Genomic DNA, 16,483 nt, shown 5'->3' on the forward strand with positions numbered 1-16,483 from the left:
TCTTTAGACAAAGCACAACTTCTTGCAACATACAAACTTGAAAAATGTGTTTAAAGGGGGAAATATCTGAAATGAGATGAAGAAGCAGTTGTATCTGTACTTGATCAGCTGGAACTGCCTGAGAGAGATTCATAAGAAACCAAGTCCAGAATGTCAACAACACAAAATTGATCTCAAAAAGTTGCAAGATTCGACCTTATTACAGGGGAAATTCATCGGCAGCTCCCAGAAAAGGGTTTTCTATTTCTAACGCATCTGTTTAACTACCCATCAAACTGGAAATTAGTACAAATAACAATGATTTTACAGACAAAAAACCCTGAAAATTTAAATACAAATGAATATTTGGATTCAAATATTCAACTAGTGCGTAGAGTTTTGAAAAAAATCAATGAAAACTTTGAAAAAGAAATATTGCTCTCCAGTATTCTTGAACATCAATAACGCTTTTGACTAAGTTTGACATAAAGGTCTCCTATGTAAACTAAAACAGAACTTACCAGCACTGGTGAAATACGGCAATTTGCAACACAAGAAAACATGTACGCCTGTAAAACTGCACAGTAAAGAAGTCTTACAAGGTAACGCAGTCAAATATCTGGGTATGTACCTGAAGAGGAAGTTGAACTGGACACATTCTCCAAAATTAATCTGGGCCACAAGTTGATGAGCATATACTAGTTACAAGGTAAGTAAGATTTATCTATAGAACCAGTCTAGACCTTTAGACTGGAATTATGGAAACAGCTGACAATTTAAATATTGAAATTATACATAGATTTCAAGATAGACAGTCAATGCAAATAGCAACGTATTTGGGAAATGAATTGAAATTTGAACAAGAGATTTCTTAATATAGGTTTATTTACATATAAAATCACACTTTCAAGATTTATGAGTCATCACCCAATCTGATTTGGTACTTATAAAATACACATAAAGCAGTGTTCATTTTTGTACTAAATTTTATTCTATTTCAAAAATATGAACATATATTTGGATTGTCAGAAATCATGGAAAAATAAAGCTATTCAATACATTTAAATAAAGATAAAACTTTATTAAAATTAATTTGAATTGGTTAGGTTTGGATGGTTCACACTGTATAATAACACTCTTCTGTTGTTGAAAATTTGGTACGTTTCTAATATTTATTATATAAGCATTATATAAAATGAAACATATCTTTAATAATCCATTATTATTCTAATATCCCCAAATATTAACTGTAATTAGAACATTTGGTAGTTGCAGGTAAAAGAGTAGATAAACAACAAACTCTTGACGAAAAAATCCAATTCTCTTTTCTATTACTTTATTTGATGCCCAATGGTGTCCACTTAATATATAAAAACATGATTTAATACTCATTCAAAGGCAGAAAAACACTCAAAACTTTGTTTTTGAAGTTCACAACAAAGCACATCTAAAACTGTGGATCATTGTTCAATAACTAGATAATTAAAAACTGAATGGGATCTACCACTTTCCTAGACCTCTATTTTAATCCCCTCTTTTATTTCAACAACAGACAAATTGCTATTACTTAAATCCTTTTCAGAGACAAATTGTTCTCTTAAATCAACTGGAATACTGAAATGTTTTTGTTTCATGTGCTGTAACAATTGCTCATGTCTTATAAAACCTCTAAGACATACAGAACACTTGAATGGTTTATCTACTGAATGAGTTAGAAGGTGCCTTCGGAGTATGTCATTTCTTGAAAACTGTTTGTTGCAGATCTCACAGTAAAATGGTTTTATGTGTACATGTGTTAACAAGTGTTTGTTAAGATTATGTAGTACTTGGAATCTTTTGTTACAAATATTACATATACATGGTTTTTCTCCAGTATGGACACGGGTATGTCTTTCCACATCACAAAGTTTGCTAAACTCTTTTGCACAAATATCACAACGGAACTTTTTGACTGGTTGTTTGGTCTTTTTGAGAACGTGTATTGGACTGTGGGCTTTGTAAGCACTTTTGGTCCAGAATCCAGCATTACACTTTGGACACATATAAGGATGTTTACCTAAAAACAACTCAACTTTAAATTCTAATAACAGTATTTGTTGACATTGAACTTACCCCCTTTAACAACTTTAAGTCTTATATCAGGATATTCTGGAATAGACATAACTTCCTTATCATTAACTTTAATAATTACTGGATCAAATTTTAAAGTGTTCACATTTCTATCTTTTTTCACACTTTGTTTATCTTTGGTAGTTTTATCCTTAATCTTCCGTTTTGTTGTTTGGTTAGAAATTGTACCTAAATTATCGATGTTTTCTTTTTTAATATCTACTATATTATTATCCGATTTTTCGGTACATATATTTTTTGTCAGATTGTTTACTCTCCTTATGTCCCTTGACATTTGTTCTTGTGTATCTGATCTTTTTTTCGGCATTTCAGCTGTTTATATAAAAATCAAATATAGAGTAACCGTAGGTTAGCGACTATTCAACTGAATTTTTATTGTTAATATTTTTGTTTCCAATAATATTTATCTATAAAATGACAAAAAACTGGGTGTAAAGCCGAATACTTGTTGCGTACGTCATACTAGAGACCTTTTCGGAAACTATCATTGTGGATCAGTTAAATTAACTATCAGCGGATTACAGATCCTAACTTAAAACGAGATTTTAATCAGAATTTCCGCACGTCGCATTTGAGTTCCAATATCTCAAATTTAAAACTCAAATTACAAAAACCTTTTATTTTTATTACGTTATATTCGGTCGTTATTTGCCACTTTATAGTTGTGTTGTTAAATCCTCATTCAGTCAATAACAGATTTTAGGTGTTTTCATAATCATTATTGAGAAATTACCAGCACCCACGTATTATATAACAAATTGCTTTGTCGAAAAAGGTTCAAAAACCCCAGTAACCTGTCAATTACATTGCTCGAAAGCAAAAATTATATATAATAATAAATAGAAAGCCATGTAATGGCAATTAATTTTTAAAATTGAGAAAAAATCCACCAAACAACCCGTCCGCTCATCCGCTTGTAAGTGCACATCGCGTGATTCAGGTTTCGAGAGTGAACGTGATCCGTATCACTTCCCGAACGGTGAAAACTAATCATATGATGGTTGTGACGATGAACAGGGAGAATATATTTGCCGGTATTGCCAGATGTTTTAAATCTCCCTAATATCTAATATTTTATTCGGTACTCTGTCAAAACTTCTTCAATTTCTTATTTCTTAAAACTTTTGGTACGTTTATGTTTCTAAATCGTTTTGATTTTAGGTCTCTTCTAATTGAAAATTAGTTTCCTTAAGACATATTTTGATAAACTGAAAGTAGTCGAAACGTAAAATTTTTACCTGTCTTAAAAAAACTAAGTTGAATCAGAAGAGACCTAAAATCAAGAAGATTTAGAAACATAAACTTAATATTCTTTAAACCGAATTCCTGTCTAATTACAATTTGAGAACATCCAGTGGTATTCTGTTTTTCTGTACCGTTACTATAGAAACGGTTTGTTGGCAGGCAAGTTATTTTCAAGTGATACACCATCAGATAGTACCTAATATGTTACCGGTTAAATCCAATTTAGTATAAGAGAAAACCATTTTCGTGAATAGTGTGATAAGAAACATATAAAAAAGGTTTCTGAAAATTATGCTAGTTTGAGGAAAAATAAAACAATCTTAAGAATTCCTATGTTTCGGAGTGTCTGCCTACTCAATGTTGAAAAGTACATTGAATGTTGAGGAAAATATTGATTAGGAAGTTTTCAAACTTGGTCCCGCTCATTGAGAACAAAAACGTCGGATACCTGGGACAATTTAATCAAGGGATATCAATAAATTTATTCTGATGCTGGTAACAAAACAAATTTACTATATAAGGTACAGATATAATCAATTCCCAGCTTTATCGCAAAATGCCTTGAAAAAAGTCATGTATAAGAGGAACATTGTTTGAGGAGAAGCTCTGTAACTCTTCTGGTCAATGTAGGGGGGCAACATTATATCCATAACGCCTCATGGTGGCTGGAAATCTACATCCGGAGCAGAAAAGCATACGTAGAAGATAGTTTAAATAACAAAATTTTCCATCTTATTCCTAATAAATTGGAATAACTTATAAAATTGTGGAATCAACTATGCAAGAAATATCAAACGTTTCTGATCAGCAGCAATGTGTAACATCTTTGGGAATTTATGTTGGAAGTAACTTTACTATCAATTATTATTCTAATAAATGCAATTTTTTATAATGAATAATCAATTAATATTTTATTTTGTTCAAATTAAATTTTTCAAAAAATAACATTTCATATTTTGTGAATTACTTTGTAGTGAAAAAGGACGTTTATTCAATTAATAGAAATGCAAAAAATGTCAAGATTTTTGAACAGTCGTACCAAAAATAATTCCTTATCATTTTCAAAAAAATCTTTCTTTGGCTTTCGAATTTCCTCATACTTACTGGAGTTTTCAACACTTCGTAAATTGATTTATTGAAGGGGTAGAAAAATAAAACAATTTTATTATAATTTTAAAATGATATATAATATTATTATCAAACAATCTACATAGTAGAAAAAATATTACACAATATATAACATTTTTATAACAGTAATACTTAATCTAATGAAATATAATTTAAATAAATTGGTTTGTATAAATTAGTATTTATTTCATTCAAATCATAATTAACCCTTACAAAACTTTTTCAATTAATTTTAGGAAATATCACATACAAAGTGGTATAGAATTATGTAAACTAGTTTTTAGAGCCGATCATAGTCCAAAAATAAAAGTACTTCTTCATGTACAATTTTTTAAATATTTGCTAGGCAGTTTCAATTAGGAAGTTCTGGTAAGGTAAAATACTTATTTAGATAATTTAAAAACAGTGATATCTATAGAATTAGTACAAGAACATCTTTCTACAAAGGAAATAATTTACTTGAGTAGAAAATAGAAGTAATAAAATAACTTTTCGGATTAGGTATGTAAATATCTTAATGCCATAGTCATTCCCAGACAATTAACTTGGTAATCAAAATTTTTTCTAGTTTCTTATACCTTTTTACATTTTTTTGTTGTTAAACTGTTTTTTTTATCGAAAATTAGGTTTTAAAAACAGGTAAAAAATTGACTTTATAACATATTTTGGTCTCCATAAAAAAATATTTTGACAATTATCTACCAGAAGAGACCCAAAATCAATAGAATTTTGCAAAAACAATACTAAAAAACCCTCTCATTTTACCCCTTCAAAAATGGCATCACTTTTAATGTAATAAAAAGGAATGTGTAAGAATTTTTATTTTGCACATTCTACCAGTTATTGTCCATAATTCTGAACCACCCTGTATAATTAAAATGTGCGTTGAATACTCAACTGTTGAAAAGAAATATGGTGATTTGAAGGCATTGTCACAATAGTGGGAAGAGGTTCATAATAATAGATAAGTCAAGAGAGTAAATTTCAATTTACATCTATATCTGAAGACGATAATCAAAACACTTATCAGACATTGTAATTGTGAATATTGCAATAAAAGTACAGTACAATCATATAAATGATAAGTTTTACCCATTTGTATATCTATAGAATTTTTATTTTCCTAAATATACTGGTTACGGTAACAAAATAATAGTAATAAGTAAATAAATTTGAATTCCTATGATTCTGATGTTTTTTCAGTTTTAAATGAGAAAAATTATGAATTTCAATGAAATAGTAGACAACATATCGAAGGAAAAAAAAGGATTCATTAAAATCGCACTTATAATAGAGAATATATACCAAATAAAGATTTTTAATCTACAATACAAAGTAAATAATCTGCAAAAATATAAATTGCTTAATATATAACAGTATCAATAAGTAAAATCAATCTTTATATTGTTAAATACAAATCAAAAACAATTAGTATATAAATATATACTACTAGTCAAAAGTTTTGCCCACTTCATAATAAATTCAGTAAATTTCAAAATAAAATACTAAAACAAATTTCTGCTTTTGAGTACATCTAAGGTGAAAAGGAGATTGAGAGAAGTTGGTATTTTTGTTAATTTGCGTACTGGTAAGAGCCAGAAGGCCGCAGACTACCACGCATAAGATGGTGGTACAACATAGAACAGGATCTAGAAGAAACAGGCGTGTGAAACTGGCAGAGAAAAAATCAACATAGAGAAGAATGGAGGACAATTCTCCGGGAGGTCGAGGTTCTTCAAATGGTAAAGTATAGGGTGGGCAAAAACGTTTTACTGGTAGTGTATATCGTTTCGTATAAAATAACTGAATACATTACACTAACACAATTATTTATCTACTTTTCTGGCCTGTGTTAAGATTACAAAGTTATCGTCTTCACCAGACCAAGGACAGTTAACTGTTTTCCTTAAGTCTCTGAAGATGGTAACTAAGTTATTGAAACGCGTGTCAAACAGTGTAATTATGATTGTTGACGTAGCGATATATAAAGTGTGTTAAGAAATGCCACTGATAGATCCAGAAATTCCAACTAAGTTCAACAATTAAATAAAGCAGAAAAAAATTAAGACTAAATGAATAATTTTATAACCTTAATCACTATAAATATTAAGTTTTCTGTTAATTATCCATTTCTAGAAGATAAAAATACAAAATTAAGTCTTAAAGCCTTGTTTACATTTCAAATCACTCATTTTCCACAAAATCATTGAGATTAAATTTTTACTTAATAAAATTCTAATTCATGTTTTTTTTTCAAATAAAGTCAATTGAATAGTTTGAAACTTTAGTAAATAAATAAAAAAATTGGATATAAAGCAATTAAATATAATTTTTGAACTATTTTTTATCAATTATGTTCTTTGGGAATGCCTATTCTCATAACCATTTAAATATTAAATCTAAGGCACATTGTTAGCAATATTTGACTTTAATCATAATAATAATATAATTTTCACTAAGGGCATCAATTACTTTATAGTATTTTCAAATTTTTATTGCATTTGTATCACTTATCAAAACCTCCTAACAATTTTACTTTTGCAAATTTGATAAATGTTAATCAATACAAAGCACCATCTAAAACTCAACTCATAATTTATTTTTTGATAACATGATATAATTAATACATAAAAAGAGATCTGTTCACTACCCTAAGCTTCTGTTTTAATTCCTCCCTTTTTTTCAACAACAGATGAACTGGTACGTTGTTTGTCAGGTTCATTTCTGTTGTCACTCAAATCTTCTTCATCGCCAAATTGTTCTCTTAAATCATCAACTGGAACATCGAGATGTTTCTGCCTCATGTGCTGTAATAATTGCGAATGTCTTATAAAACCTTTGAAACAAACAGAACACTTGACTGGTTTATCTACTGAATGTGTTAGAAGATGCCTTCGGAGTACATCATTTCTTCCAAACTGTTTATTGCAGATCTCGCAGACAAATGGTTTGATGTGTAGATGTGTTATTAAATGTTTGCTTAGATTATGTGCCTGTTGGAACCTTTTATTACAAATGTTACATATACATGGTTTTTCTCCGGTATGGACACGGGTATGTCTTTCCACATCACAAAGTTTGCTGAACTCCTTGGCACAGATATCGCAACGGAACTTTTTAACTGGTTGTTTAACTTTTTTGAGAATGTGTACTGGAATGTGGGCTTCATAAGCACTCTTGGTCCAGAATCCAGCATCACACTTTGGACACATGTAAGGATGTTTACCTAAAAACAAGTTAACTTTTTCTGTTTCATAAACTACTAATCACACCCAATCTTTTATAAATAGTATGATATACTTTTAAATATATTTTGGAAAAATATTATGAATCAATTTATTCATTATTTATTTTCTTCAAACTTTTTACTTTCTAGACCTTTTTATATATTTTACATGATGAATTGTCTTAATTTATGATATTTTTTGATAAAAATAGATAAAAATTTGACTTTTCAACCCAATTTTAAACTTATTTTTTATTAAAATAAACCTCAATACTAGACAATTCATTATTTATTAATAACACTCACATGTATGGTAACTGACTAATAATACAAGCAAAAATTCCCTTGCCCATTTTTAAACGGCAAACATTATACAAACAAACAATAAAATTATATTAAACCTCCATTCGAAAATGTAGTAGTATGTTTTTGATCACACGTGTCATGATATCCAAAATAAAACGATTAATATCTGTTGACATTGGACTCACCCCCTTTAACAACTTTAATTCTTATGTCGGGATATTCTGGAATAGACATAACTTCCTTATCGTTAACTTTAATAATTACTGCATCAAATTTTAAAGTGTTCCCGTTTCTATCTCTTCTTATGCTTGGTTTCTCTTTAGCAGTTTTAGATCTTCCCTTTCTTTTTGTTTCTTGATCTGTACATTGGTCAGAGCTTGTATCTAAATCATTCTGGTATTCTTGTTTAATATCCACTAAGTCTGAATCCGATTTTTCATCACATATATTATTTTTGACATTGTTTACTTTGTTTCTTTTAGATATTTGTAGTTGTCTTTGTGTACCTTTTCTTTTAGAAGGCATATCAGCTATTTATACGTAGATCAAATAAAGGGTAATCGAAGATTAACGACTCAACTATTGAATAAAACGTTTCCTACTCTCAAAATGTTTGTTTTGGATTTGGTTTATCGACAAAAACTGGGTGTAAAACCAAATACTTGTTGCGTACGTCAAACTAAGATGGCGGTGGTAACGACGAATCGGCGAGAATACATCGGCCAGCGTTGCCAGATGTTTTTTTATTGCAGTAAATATCTAATATTGCTCTGTCAAATTTTGAAGGAAAAAAATAACGAAAATATAAGATTTATTATTCTTTTTGAATGGGTTTTATCTATTAAAAATATTTCTTAAACGTCACAACTAATGTAATCTAAAATAGTCGACATGTCATAATCCGATGACTCAACATGTGATTTAATTCTTAATTCTATTTATTTAAATAACTATAACAGAAGTAACCTCAAGCATTAGAGTTGTATTTTTTATAATATAATTTGAGAACGACGATAAAAAATAGAAGTTGATGATAATAGAGGTATGGAAATGGAAAAAATAATCAACTCATAAACTTTTGGAATTTGGAAGTTTTTATTTATAATATATCTGCTTAACGAGTCTTGTCATTAATAAACGGTGAAAATAATACTAACTCCGTTCCCTCGTATTTTAAATACTTAATTGTAATCTCCATAGACGGAAGGAATTTCTCCGGAATCATCCGAGTTCTGTCGACGGTAGACGTTTTAAAAATCAAGTCATGTAAACAAAATTCAACAATCAACGCATTGAATGAGAATTATATACAGACTCAATACGATAAGGAAAATTACGTTTACTTAGCGAGAGGTCGTGCAACGTGGTGGGGAAAAGGATATTTTTAGACAAAAACATCTACTTTAATATACAGTTTTAGATTATAATGGAAAGTCACCTACAAAGATTATACAGATGTTTGTATAGGTTTTAAAATGGTGGAGTTTCTTGTAGTCAACCGCATCCGCCATTGACTTTTATTTTCCAAATTTGAATGTGACCGATAATTGAAAAAAATATTTTATCGTTATAAAAAAATCCATATAAATGTTTCAATAGATTTTAAAAATTATATTAGTACAAAATTATCAAATAACTATTTATTAATGTATAAAAAAGTACGAAACTTTTAAATGATTTTTCAACATGGCGGCAGTATTTGTCATAAGATGGAAACGAATATTTAAATAAATAATTAACGGATTAAATTTTGGGGTTAGAAGATTCAATGTTTAAATTGAAATTGAAAAAAAAAAATAATTCAAACACTGGGTACCAAATTTGAATAATATATTGATTAATTTTGGATACAGCCATTTTGTATTCATATAAAACTACTTTCATGAAAGAACTAATAATTTGAACACCGTGTATAAGTTAAATAAATAGAAAAGTGAGAAAAATTGTGAAATATTTGATTTTTGTTAAAGTTATTGGGTTAGTTTTAAAATATTGGTGGATTTTCTCGTTGTTTTTGGTGGATGTACCTCAAAATTTTTGGTGGCGGTATTAACACAAACGTATCAGAATTTTTTTCATTAAACATAATAAGAAAAATATATTTAAAAACATACCTTTGTGAATTCTGAGATGAGCGGAGAAGTCGTCTACGTTCGCGAAATCGATCCCACATTGCGGACACGTATACGGTTTGTCCTTCTTTTCGTGCTCCTTGCGATGCTTCAACAATTTGTAGTAAGAAGGTGCCATCATCATGCAAATCTTACATTTAAATATTGGTTTGTACTGCATCATCTTGGTCGAAGAATATTTGAATTTGTATTCGGCATATTCTTCTGGTACCCATTCGACTCTACTCTCGGTATCGCTGTCATCGTCTTCTAATCTTTCTCTCGCGGGGCTTGGTGCTATAGGTAAATTCGTAACACGCGGTAACGGTCTCGAAAACACTTGGTTATCTTCCTCCCGACCTTCCGAAACCGTTTTGCTGGAATTTTCTTTCTTCATCCAAACTTTGCTGAACATTTCTATAATAGTCGGTTGTTTCAAAGGAGATTTCTTATCAGATGAAGCGCTCGGTTCCGGGGACTTTTCCCTGGAAGTACTCGGAGCTGTTTGCTCTATTGTTCTTGGAGGTGTAACGTTACGACGCGGATTAACCGACGGGGTTATTGGCGGTGATATAGATCTCGGAAGAGATGGTGAATCTATAATTGACCATAACTTCCGAGGTTTACCGTCATCGTCTAGATATGGAATAAGCAATTTACGTTTCTTTGAAGGTACTTCAAGGTTTGTATCACTTTCAATTGAAGCGTTTTTTTGTTGCGGTATTTCCGTTCGTTTTAAAGTTTCTCCTTCTTCATCTTCCGAATATACGAGAATTTCCGAGTATAAGCGTTTTTGTGGTACTTTTGTACCAGTAGGGTTTTCGAAAAATATTCGTTTATCATACTCGGCGGTGTCCGTTAGTCGCGAAAGCGATTTTTGTGGTGCGGAAACTTCTACGTGGTCCTTCGTCGGTATTCTCGAATAAAGTTTTTTTTGCGGTTCTATTTGTTTGTTAGATTTATTTACATTTCCATCGGGATTGTCATTAGGTTTGGGGGGTCTTAGAGATGATGATTCGGGTTCGGATTCGTCGAAATCGAAAACGGTTATATCATTCTTTTTGGAATCGATTATTCCGACGTTGGTAGTAGTTGAAAATTTATTTGTAGGGTTTATTATTTTATCTACGATATTTATATCTTTCGGTAATGTAACTTCGTTGATTATAATGACGGAATCGTTTTTATCTGTTGCGTTTTCTTCGGTTTCTGGTGGTTTTTGTGGTTCCTGTTTCGTTGGAGGATCATTTTGATTTGAATTTGTAGTTTCAGTGCTTCTTGCCGATCTTAGCTTTCTTTTTAGAGCTTCTTTCGTTCTTATTATTTTCTTTTTCGCGGCTCGTATGATTTTTTTCTTTTTAACCTCGGGTTTTTCAGTTGGTTTGGCGGTTTTTTTATGTTTTATTTTTTTACTACTCGACACTGATTTGCTAGAATCTCGTTTGAAAATAGTATTTTTTATTTCTTGTATTATCTTTTTGATAATATCGTTATTTTGCCAATCTATATTAGATTTTTTCGAAGATTTCTTTTTGTTTTTTTCAAACAGATTTCCATTTTTAGAATTTTTCAGTTTATTTTTCACTTGTTTAATCAATTTTTGTTTAGATTCATCTGGAATATTCTTCAGTTCTGATTTGTCTAAAATCGTTTTTGTTTTATTTTGCCTTTTAGCTCCATTTTTTTTATTATCTCTAACTTTCTTTGCAACTAGAATATTTTTCTTTTTGGAAATGACTCTACTTTTATCCGAAATAACTTTTTTTTTCTCATTTTTTCTAAGTTTATCGTATTTTGCTGGTGCGATTTCCTTAACAACATTTATATCATCAAAATTTTGAGATTTTGATATTCTCGGTTTATTTCTAATTGGATTCTTTTGTGTTTGATTTTTCTCTGGAGTTTTGTATGAATCTTTTGGTTTGGGTTCGGTATGTATGATAGCTACTACTTTTTCTACGACTGGGGGAATTAATTCTCTTTTAATTGCGATGGGATTTATGCTCGATCTAAGACTTTTTGGAGAAACTTTACATTGTTTTCTACTTTTCCTTTCGTCAACCACTGTAATCATATTCAAATTCTCCTGTTTCTTTTGAGGAGATTTTCTTTTAAGTAAAGCTTTCTTGTTGCTTGGTTTTATTACTTTTACAGCAACTTTTTGTTTTCCTTTACTCCCTTTAGTTGTTTTTAGTAATTCTTTCTTTTTCGTAAATTTTTTTTGTTCGCCTTTAATCATATCGGATGATTCCAAATTTTCTGCTTGTTCAACACTAACATCGATATTTTTAGTCTTAACTTTATCTATTTCAGGTTTTTCTACATTAGATTCTTTTGTTTTGGAGGCGCTTCTCTTCGTGTGAACTATTAAAGTTTCAGCTTGTTCCATGATGACAACATCCGCTGTTTTTTTTAGCACCTCTGTAGATTTCGAATCTTCTATTCGGGAAGATTGTTTAGCGAATGGATTTTTTTTAGGGCGGCCAACTTTTCTTACTTTAACCGTTGTACTTTTCTTTGTATCCTTTAGCAATTTCCTTTGAGATGTCGATCTCTTCGATAGCTCGTCTTTGTCTGATTCGTTAGTGAAAATATCAGATGATTGCTCTTTTTTAAGTTCAACCGATTCCGATATATTCATTTTAGAATGGCTTCTGGTTGTGTTTACAATCAGATCAGCTTGATTTATTATTTGATAATCGGCAGTTCTTTTATGACTTACATCAGATTTAAATATTTTCTTAATTTTATTATCCTTGTTGGTGATTTTTTTGTTCTTTTTATTAGATTTGAGTACGATCTTTTTCACGTTTACTTCATTAGTAGAATCCGTCCGCTTTTTTTCTGTTTGTAGGCCAATAATTTTCTTTGTTTCTTTCGCGGATTTATTCATTACAACTTTATTTCTGCTACACAAAGTCTTCTTAACATTTTTATTCTTTCCTGTTTCACATTCAACTTTGACAATTGGAACATTTTCTGATCCAACGAGCTCTTTTGCTCCATCTATAATTTCCTTGTCTTGTACTAAACGTTTCGACATTTTTAGGTTACCAGGATCATCACTAGATTCTAGCAGTTTAGGTTCAACTTCGGAAATCGACGTTGAACCATCACCAGACTTTAAACTAATAGACTTTGGTGTTTGTACATGTTCTACACTTCCAGTTTCTTCTACAATATTAGATCTCAATGTTCTCTGTTTAATTGATTCAGTATTAGCAGTAGAATCAATCTGAGTATCATCTGATCTCAATTGTCTCCGTTCAGTAACAGTCACGGCTCTGCTATCTTTCCTAGATCTGTCATCTTTTGGGTAGTTTGTATTGATGTCCAAATCACCTGATTTTTTCTGGGGCGTTTGTTTTTGCACCAGTTGATCGATGTTTTTATTTTTTCTCGTTTTCTCGGGAGTTACTTTGGATGGATTCACAATTTCAGTTGGTTCAATATCATTCACTTTTTTCTGGGGCGTTCGTGTTGGTCTCGACATTGGTTGTACCACAGCTATGCTTTTTAATTTACTGCTCTTCGATGATGCCTCCTCTATTGTTTCTATATTATCAACATCTATTATATCTGGATTATTAAGATTTTCCTGGTTGTTTTCGTCAGATAAAACTTCTTCGTCAATAACGTTTACATCATCTGATTTTTTCTGGTGGGATTCATTATTTTTAGACTTTTCATCGTATAAATCAACATCTATAATTTCTATATCGATTGATTGTGTTTGAACTGACTCAGTTTCAGACCTTTGGTCCTTAAAAATATCTGTATTAGTTTCTTTATCGATATCAGTTTTATCCACGTTGATAATTTCATTTTCTTTATGGGATTGAGCAGATCTGAACTGTCTTTGTACATTCGGGTGGTTGATGGTCTCTACATTTTCATCTGAGCTATGTTTAGAATTATCCACAATTTCTATAACTGTATTAGTTTCTTGTGTATCTTCAATATTAATAATCTTAGAATTACTTTCTTCTTGACAAAAATCTGATCTAAGAGATCTGCGAATACCTACAGGTGATTTTTTACCGCTAGATGAAGTCTTTTTTTCCCCTAAACAAGAATTTGCCATTAAATCAGAAGTGTTTTCAAAAAGATCTTTGGTAGACTTTACACTTATCTTTCCTTGGGGAGAAAGTGTGATATCTGTTTCATAAGTCGAATTAAGAGTCTCAACCTCTAATTTTTCTAAAACTTTGGGTGATTTTTTTATTTTTGTATCTTTTTGTTGATTGATGTCAGATCTTAATAATCTAGGAAATAATAAATTTTTAGTAATTTTTCCAGCATCAGCTTTGTGATTTTTCTCTTTATTCTTAATATCCTCATTGCCATTTTGATCTGTGTTATTAGAAACTTTTTCAGTCGATTTTTTTAGTTTAATTATGAGTGGTTCCACTTTAGGTGGAGACTGTTCAACAATTAGTTCTTGATCTTGAGATTTAGTCTCTGTCTCTGTAGAATGTTTGAGGATTTCTGTAGATTTCACTACTTCGTATATCAAATTTTCTGTATCGTCTTTTAATTTAGTTTCAATTTTTTCTCTTTTTTGTTTCACAAATTGTTTATTTTCAGGTTTTTGTAGTTTAACACTTCTAGTTTCTGGCTGAGCTCCTTTTTTCTGGCCCAGTTCTGATCTTAGTAATCTTGGTGTATTGAAAAATATAGAAGGAATAGCTGCAGGTATCAGCGTACGCCTTCTTTTAATTGGTTTATCTGTTGAAATCTTTTGTGGTTTTTTGTTTGTCTCTGTTTCTACTAAATTTATTATATTATTAGCATCAATAACTTTTTGCTTCATGTTAGAACTATTTTGTTCATTTTTATTCAATCTAGGTGACATCCTGACATTTTTTACATCATCGATAATTATTACATCTTGATTAGGTGATGATCTGTTTGAAGTATCATCAGGAATTAAAATCACATCATTATTATCATTATTTTTGTGTGTGACAAAACCAGGAATTGTATTTAGTAGTAACTCACAATCGTCTTCATCATCTATATCATTATTATTAGATAAAAGTACATCTTCACATGATTTTGTATGTAAACTATTAGATGAATAATAACCATTATCAGAAAATGAGCTACTTGATGATGGCAGTGAATGCAAAGATGATTTATCAGACTTATTTTTTTTATTTGATTTCTTTTGCTTTTTGGAAGACTTATCTACATCTAATAGTTCATTGAAAAATAAACTTTCTTTACTAACTTCAGTAATGCTAGGACTATATTTATCATCTAATTGTTGTTTGAGCTTATCAAAAAGATTTTGGACAGGGTTAAATGCTGTTACAGTTGTTATAGGATTCAATGTTATTGTTTTATTTGTTAAGACTGATTCTGGTGTTATTTTTGTCAGAGATTCTGGTAGTATTCTAACTGCTTCGGTTACATTAACAGATGATGTCTCCTGTTTGTCTCTATTCATATTGAACTTCAATTTAATAACAGAATTTTTAGTAGGAAATTTTTTAATGGAAGCTTTTATTTTTTCGGTATTTTTCTTACCGATTCTACCGCTAATAACTTTGTTAATGTCCTTTTTCCTTGATACGTTTTTGTTTATTTCCTTAGCAAGATTATTGTTTTTAAATCGTTTAGACTTATTATCTACGACTACTGAAGGCACGAGATTACTTGAAAATACAGAAGGCACTGGTTTCAATCTTAATACCCCCAAAAATACACACTGAGTTATCTGACTATCTTCAAAATGTAGATCATTCTCTTTAAGATTACTTAAAAAACTTCTAATGTTAGTATTAGATTTACCTTGTCTCGTGCATTGCTGTGGCTTTTTCTTCATTTTATTCTATGGAAAACTTTGGTGGCATTAATGGATAGCACCAAGCCCTCACACTGTACAACTTTCACGAAAGTTTTCATAGATATTCCGGACGAGGAAAACATTAATTAGTCTTTAAAACGGTACTTAAAACATGAATATCAAAAAATAACTATTTCGATATGTTCAACAAGCACACATGTGTCCTTTAAACACTTAAATACAAAACACTTGTTGCGCTTCCACCATAACTGATGACATAAAGAAAAATAAAATTTTGGTGGAGGGGACAGGGGGCGCCACCAGTTTCTTGCAAAGTTTCGTAATGCAAGTTTTGGCGTCACTAGCTTAGTAATCAGTTCTCATGACCTTGATTTTTATATTGAAAAATACAAGAAAATCAAAGTGATTTAATTAGAAAAGTCTTATATTCGGGATAATAGTGCTTTTCTTACTATTATTCATCGTTTTTTCAAGTTTTTACTGATATATTGAATTTTACCGAACACATTAAAAAACAATATATTGAACTGAAGCCAAAAATATGTA

At 30.3% G+C, this 16,483-nt stretch overlaps 2 protein-coding genes across 2 annotated transcripts; both read right to left on the minus strand.

The window, feature by feature from the left end:
* Positions 1-846: 846 nt before the first annotated feature.
* On the minus strand, positions 847-3,097 carry LOC130890875 (zinc finger protein 41-like). The gene is made up of 2 exons (XM_057795270.1): positions 2,092-3,097; positions 847-2,035 (listed from the first exon to the last, which is right to left on the minus strand). The coding sequence occupies exons 1-2, from the start codon at positions 2,414-2,416 to the stop codon at positions 1,491-1,493; spliced, it is 870 nt and encodes a 289-aa protein (XP_057651253.1). The 5' UTR covers positions 2,417-3,097; the 3' UTR covers positions 847-1,490.
* A 1,417-nt stretch (positions 3,098-4,514) lies between these two features.
* On the minus strand, positions 4,515-16,362 carry LOC130890827 (repetitive organellar protein-like). Its single transcript, XM_057795180.1, has 2 exons — positions 10,129-16,362; positions 4,515-7,708 (listed from the first exon to the last, which is right to left on the minus strand). The coding sequence occupies exons 1-2, from the start codon at positions 15,953-15,955 to the stop codon at positions 7,134-7,136; spliced, it is 6,402 nt and encodes a 2,133-aa protein (XP_057651163.1). The 5' UTR covers positions 15,956-16,362; the 3' UTR covers positions 4,515-7,133.
* Between the last annotated feature and the right edge of the window lie 121 nt (positions 16,363-16,483).

This window comes from Diorhabda carinulata, chromosome 2 (assembly GCF_026250575.1).
Source record: "Diorhabda carinulata isolate Delta chromosome 2, icDioCari1.1, whole genome shotgun sequence".
Taxonomy (NCBI): domain Eukaryota; kingdom Metazoa; phylum Arthropoda; class Insecta; order Coleoptera; family Chrysomelidae; genus Diorhabda; species Diorhabda carinulata.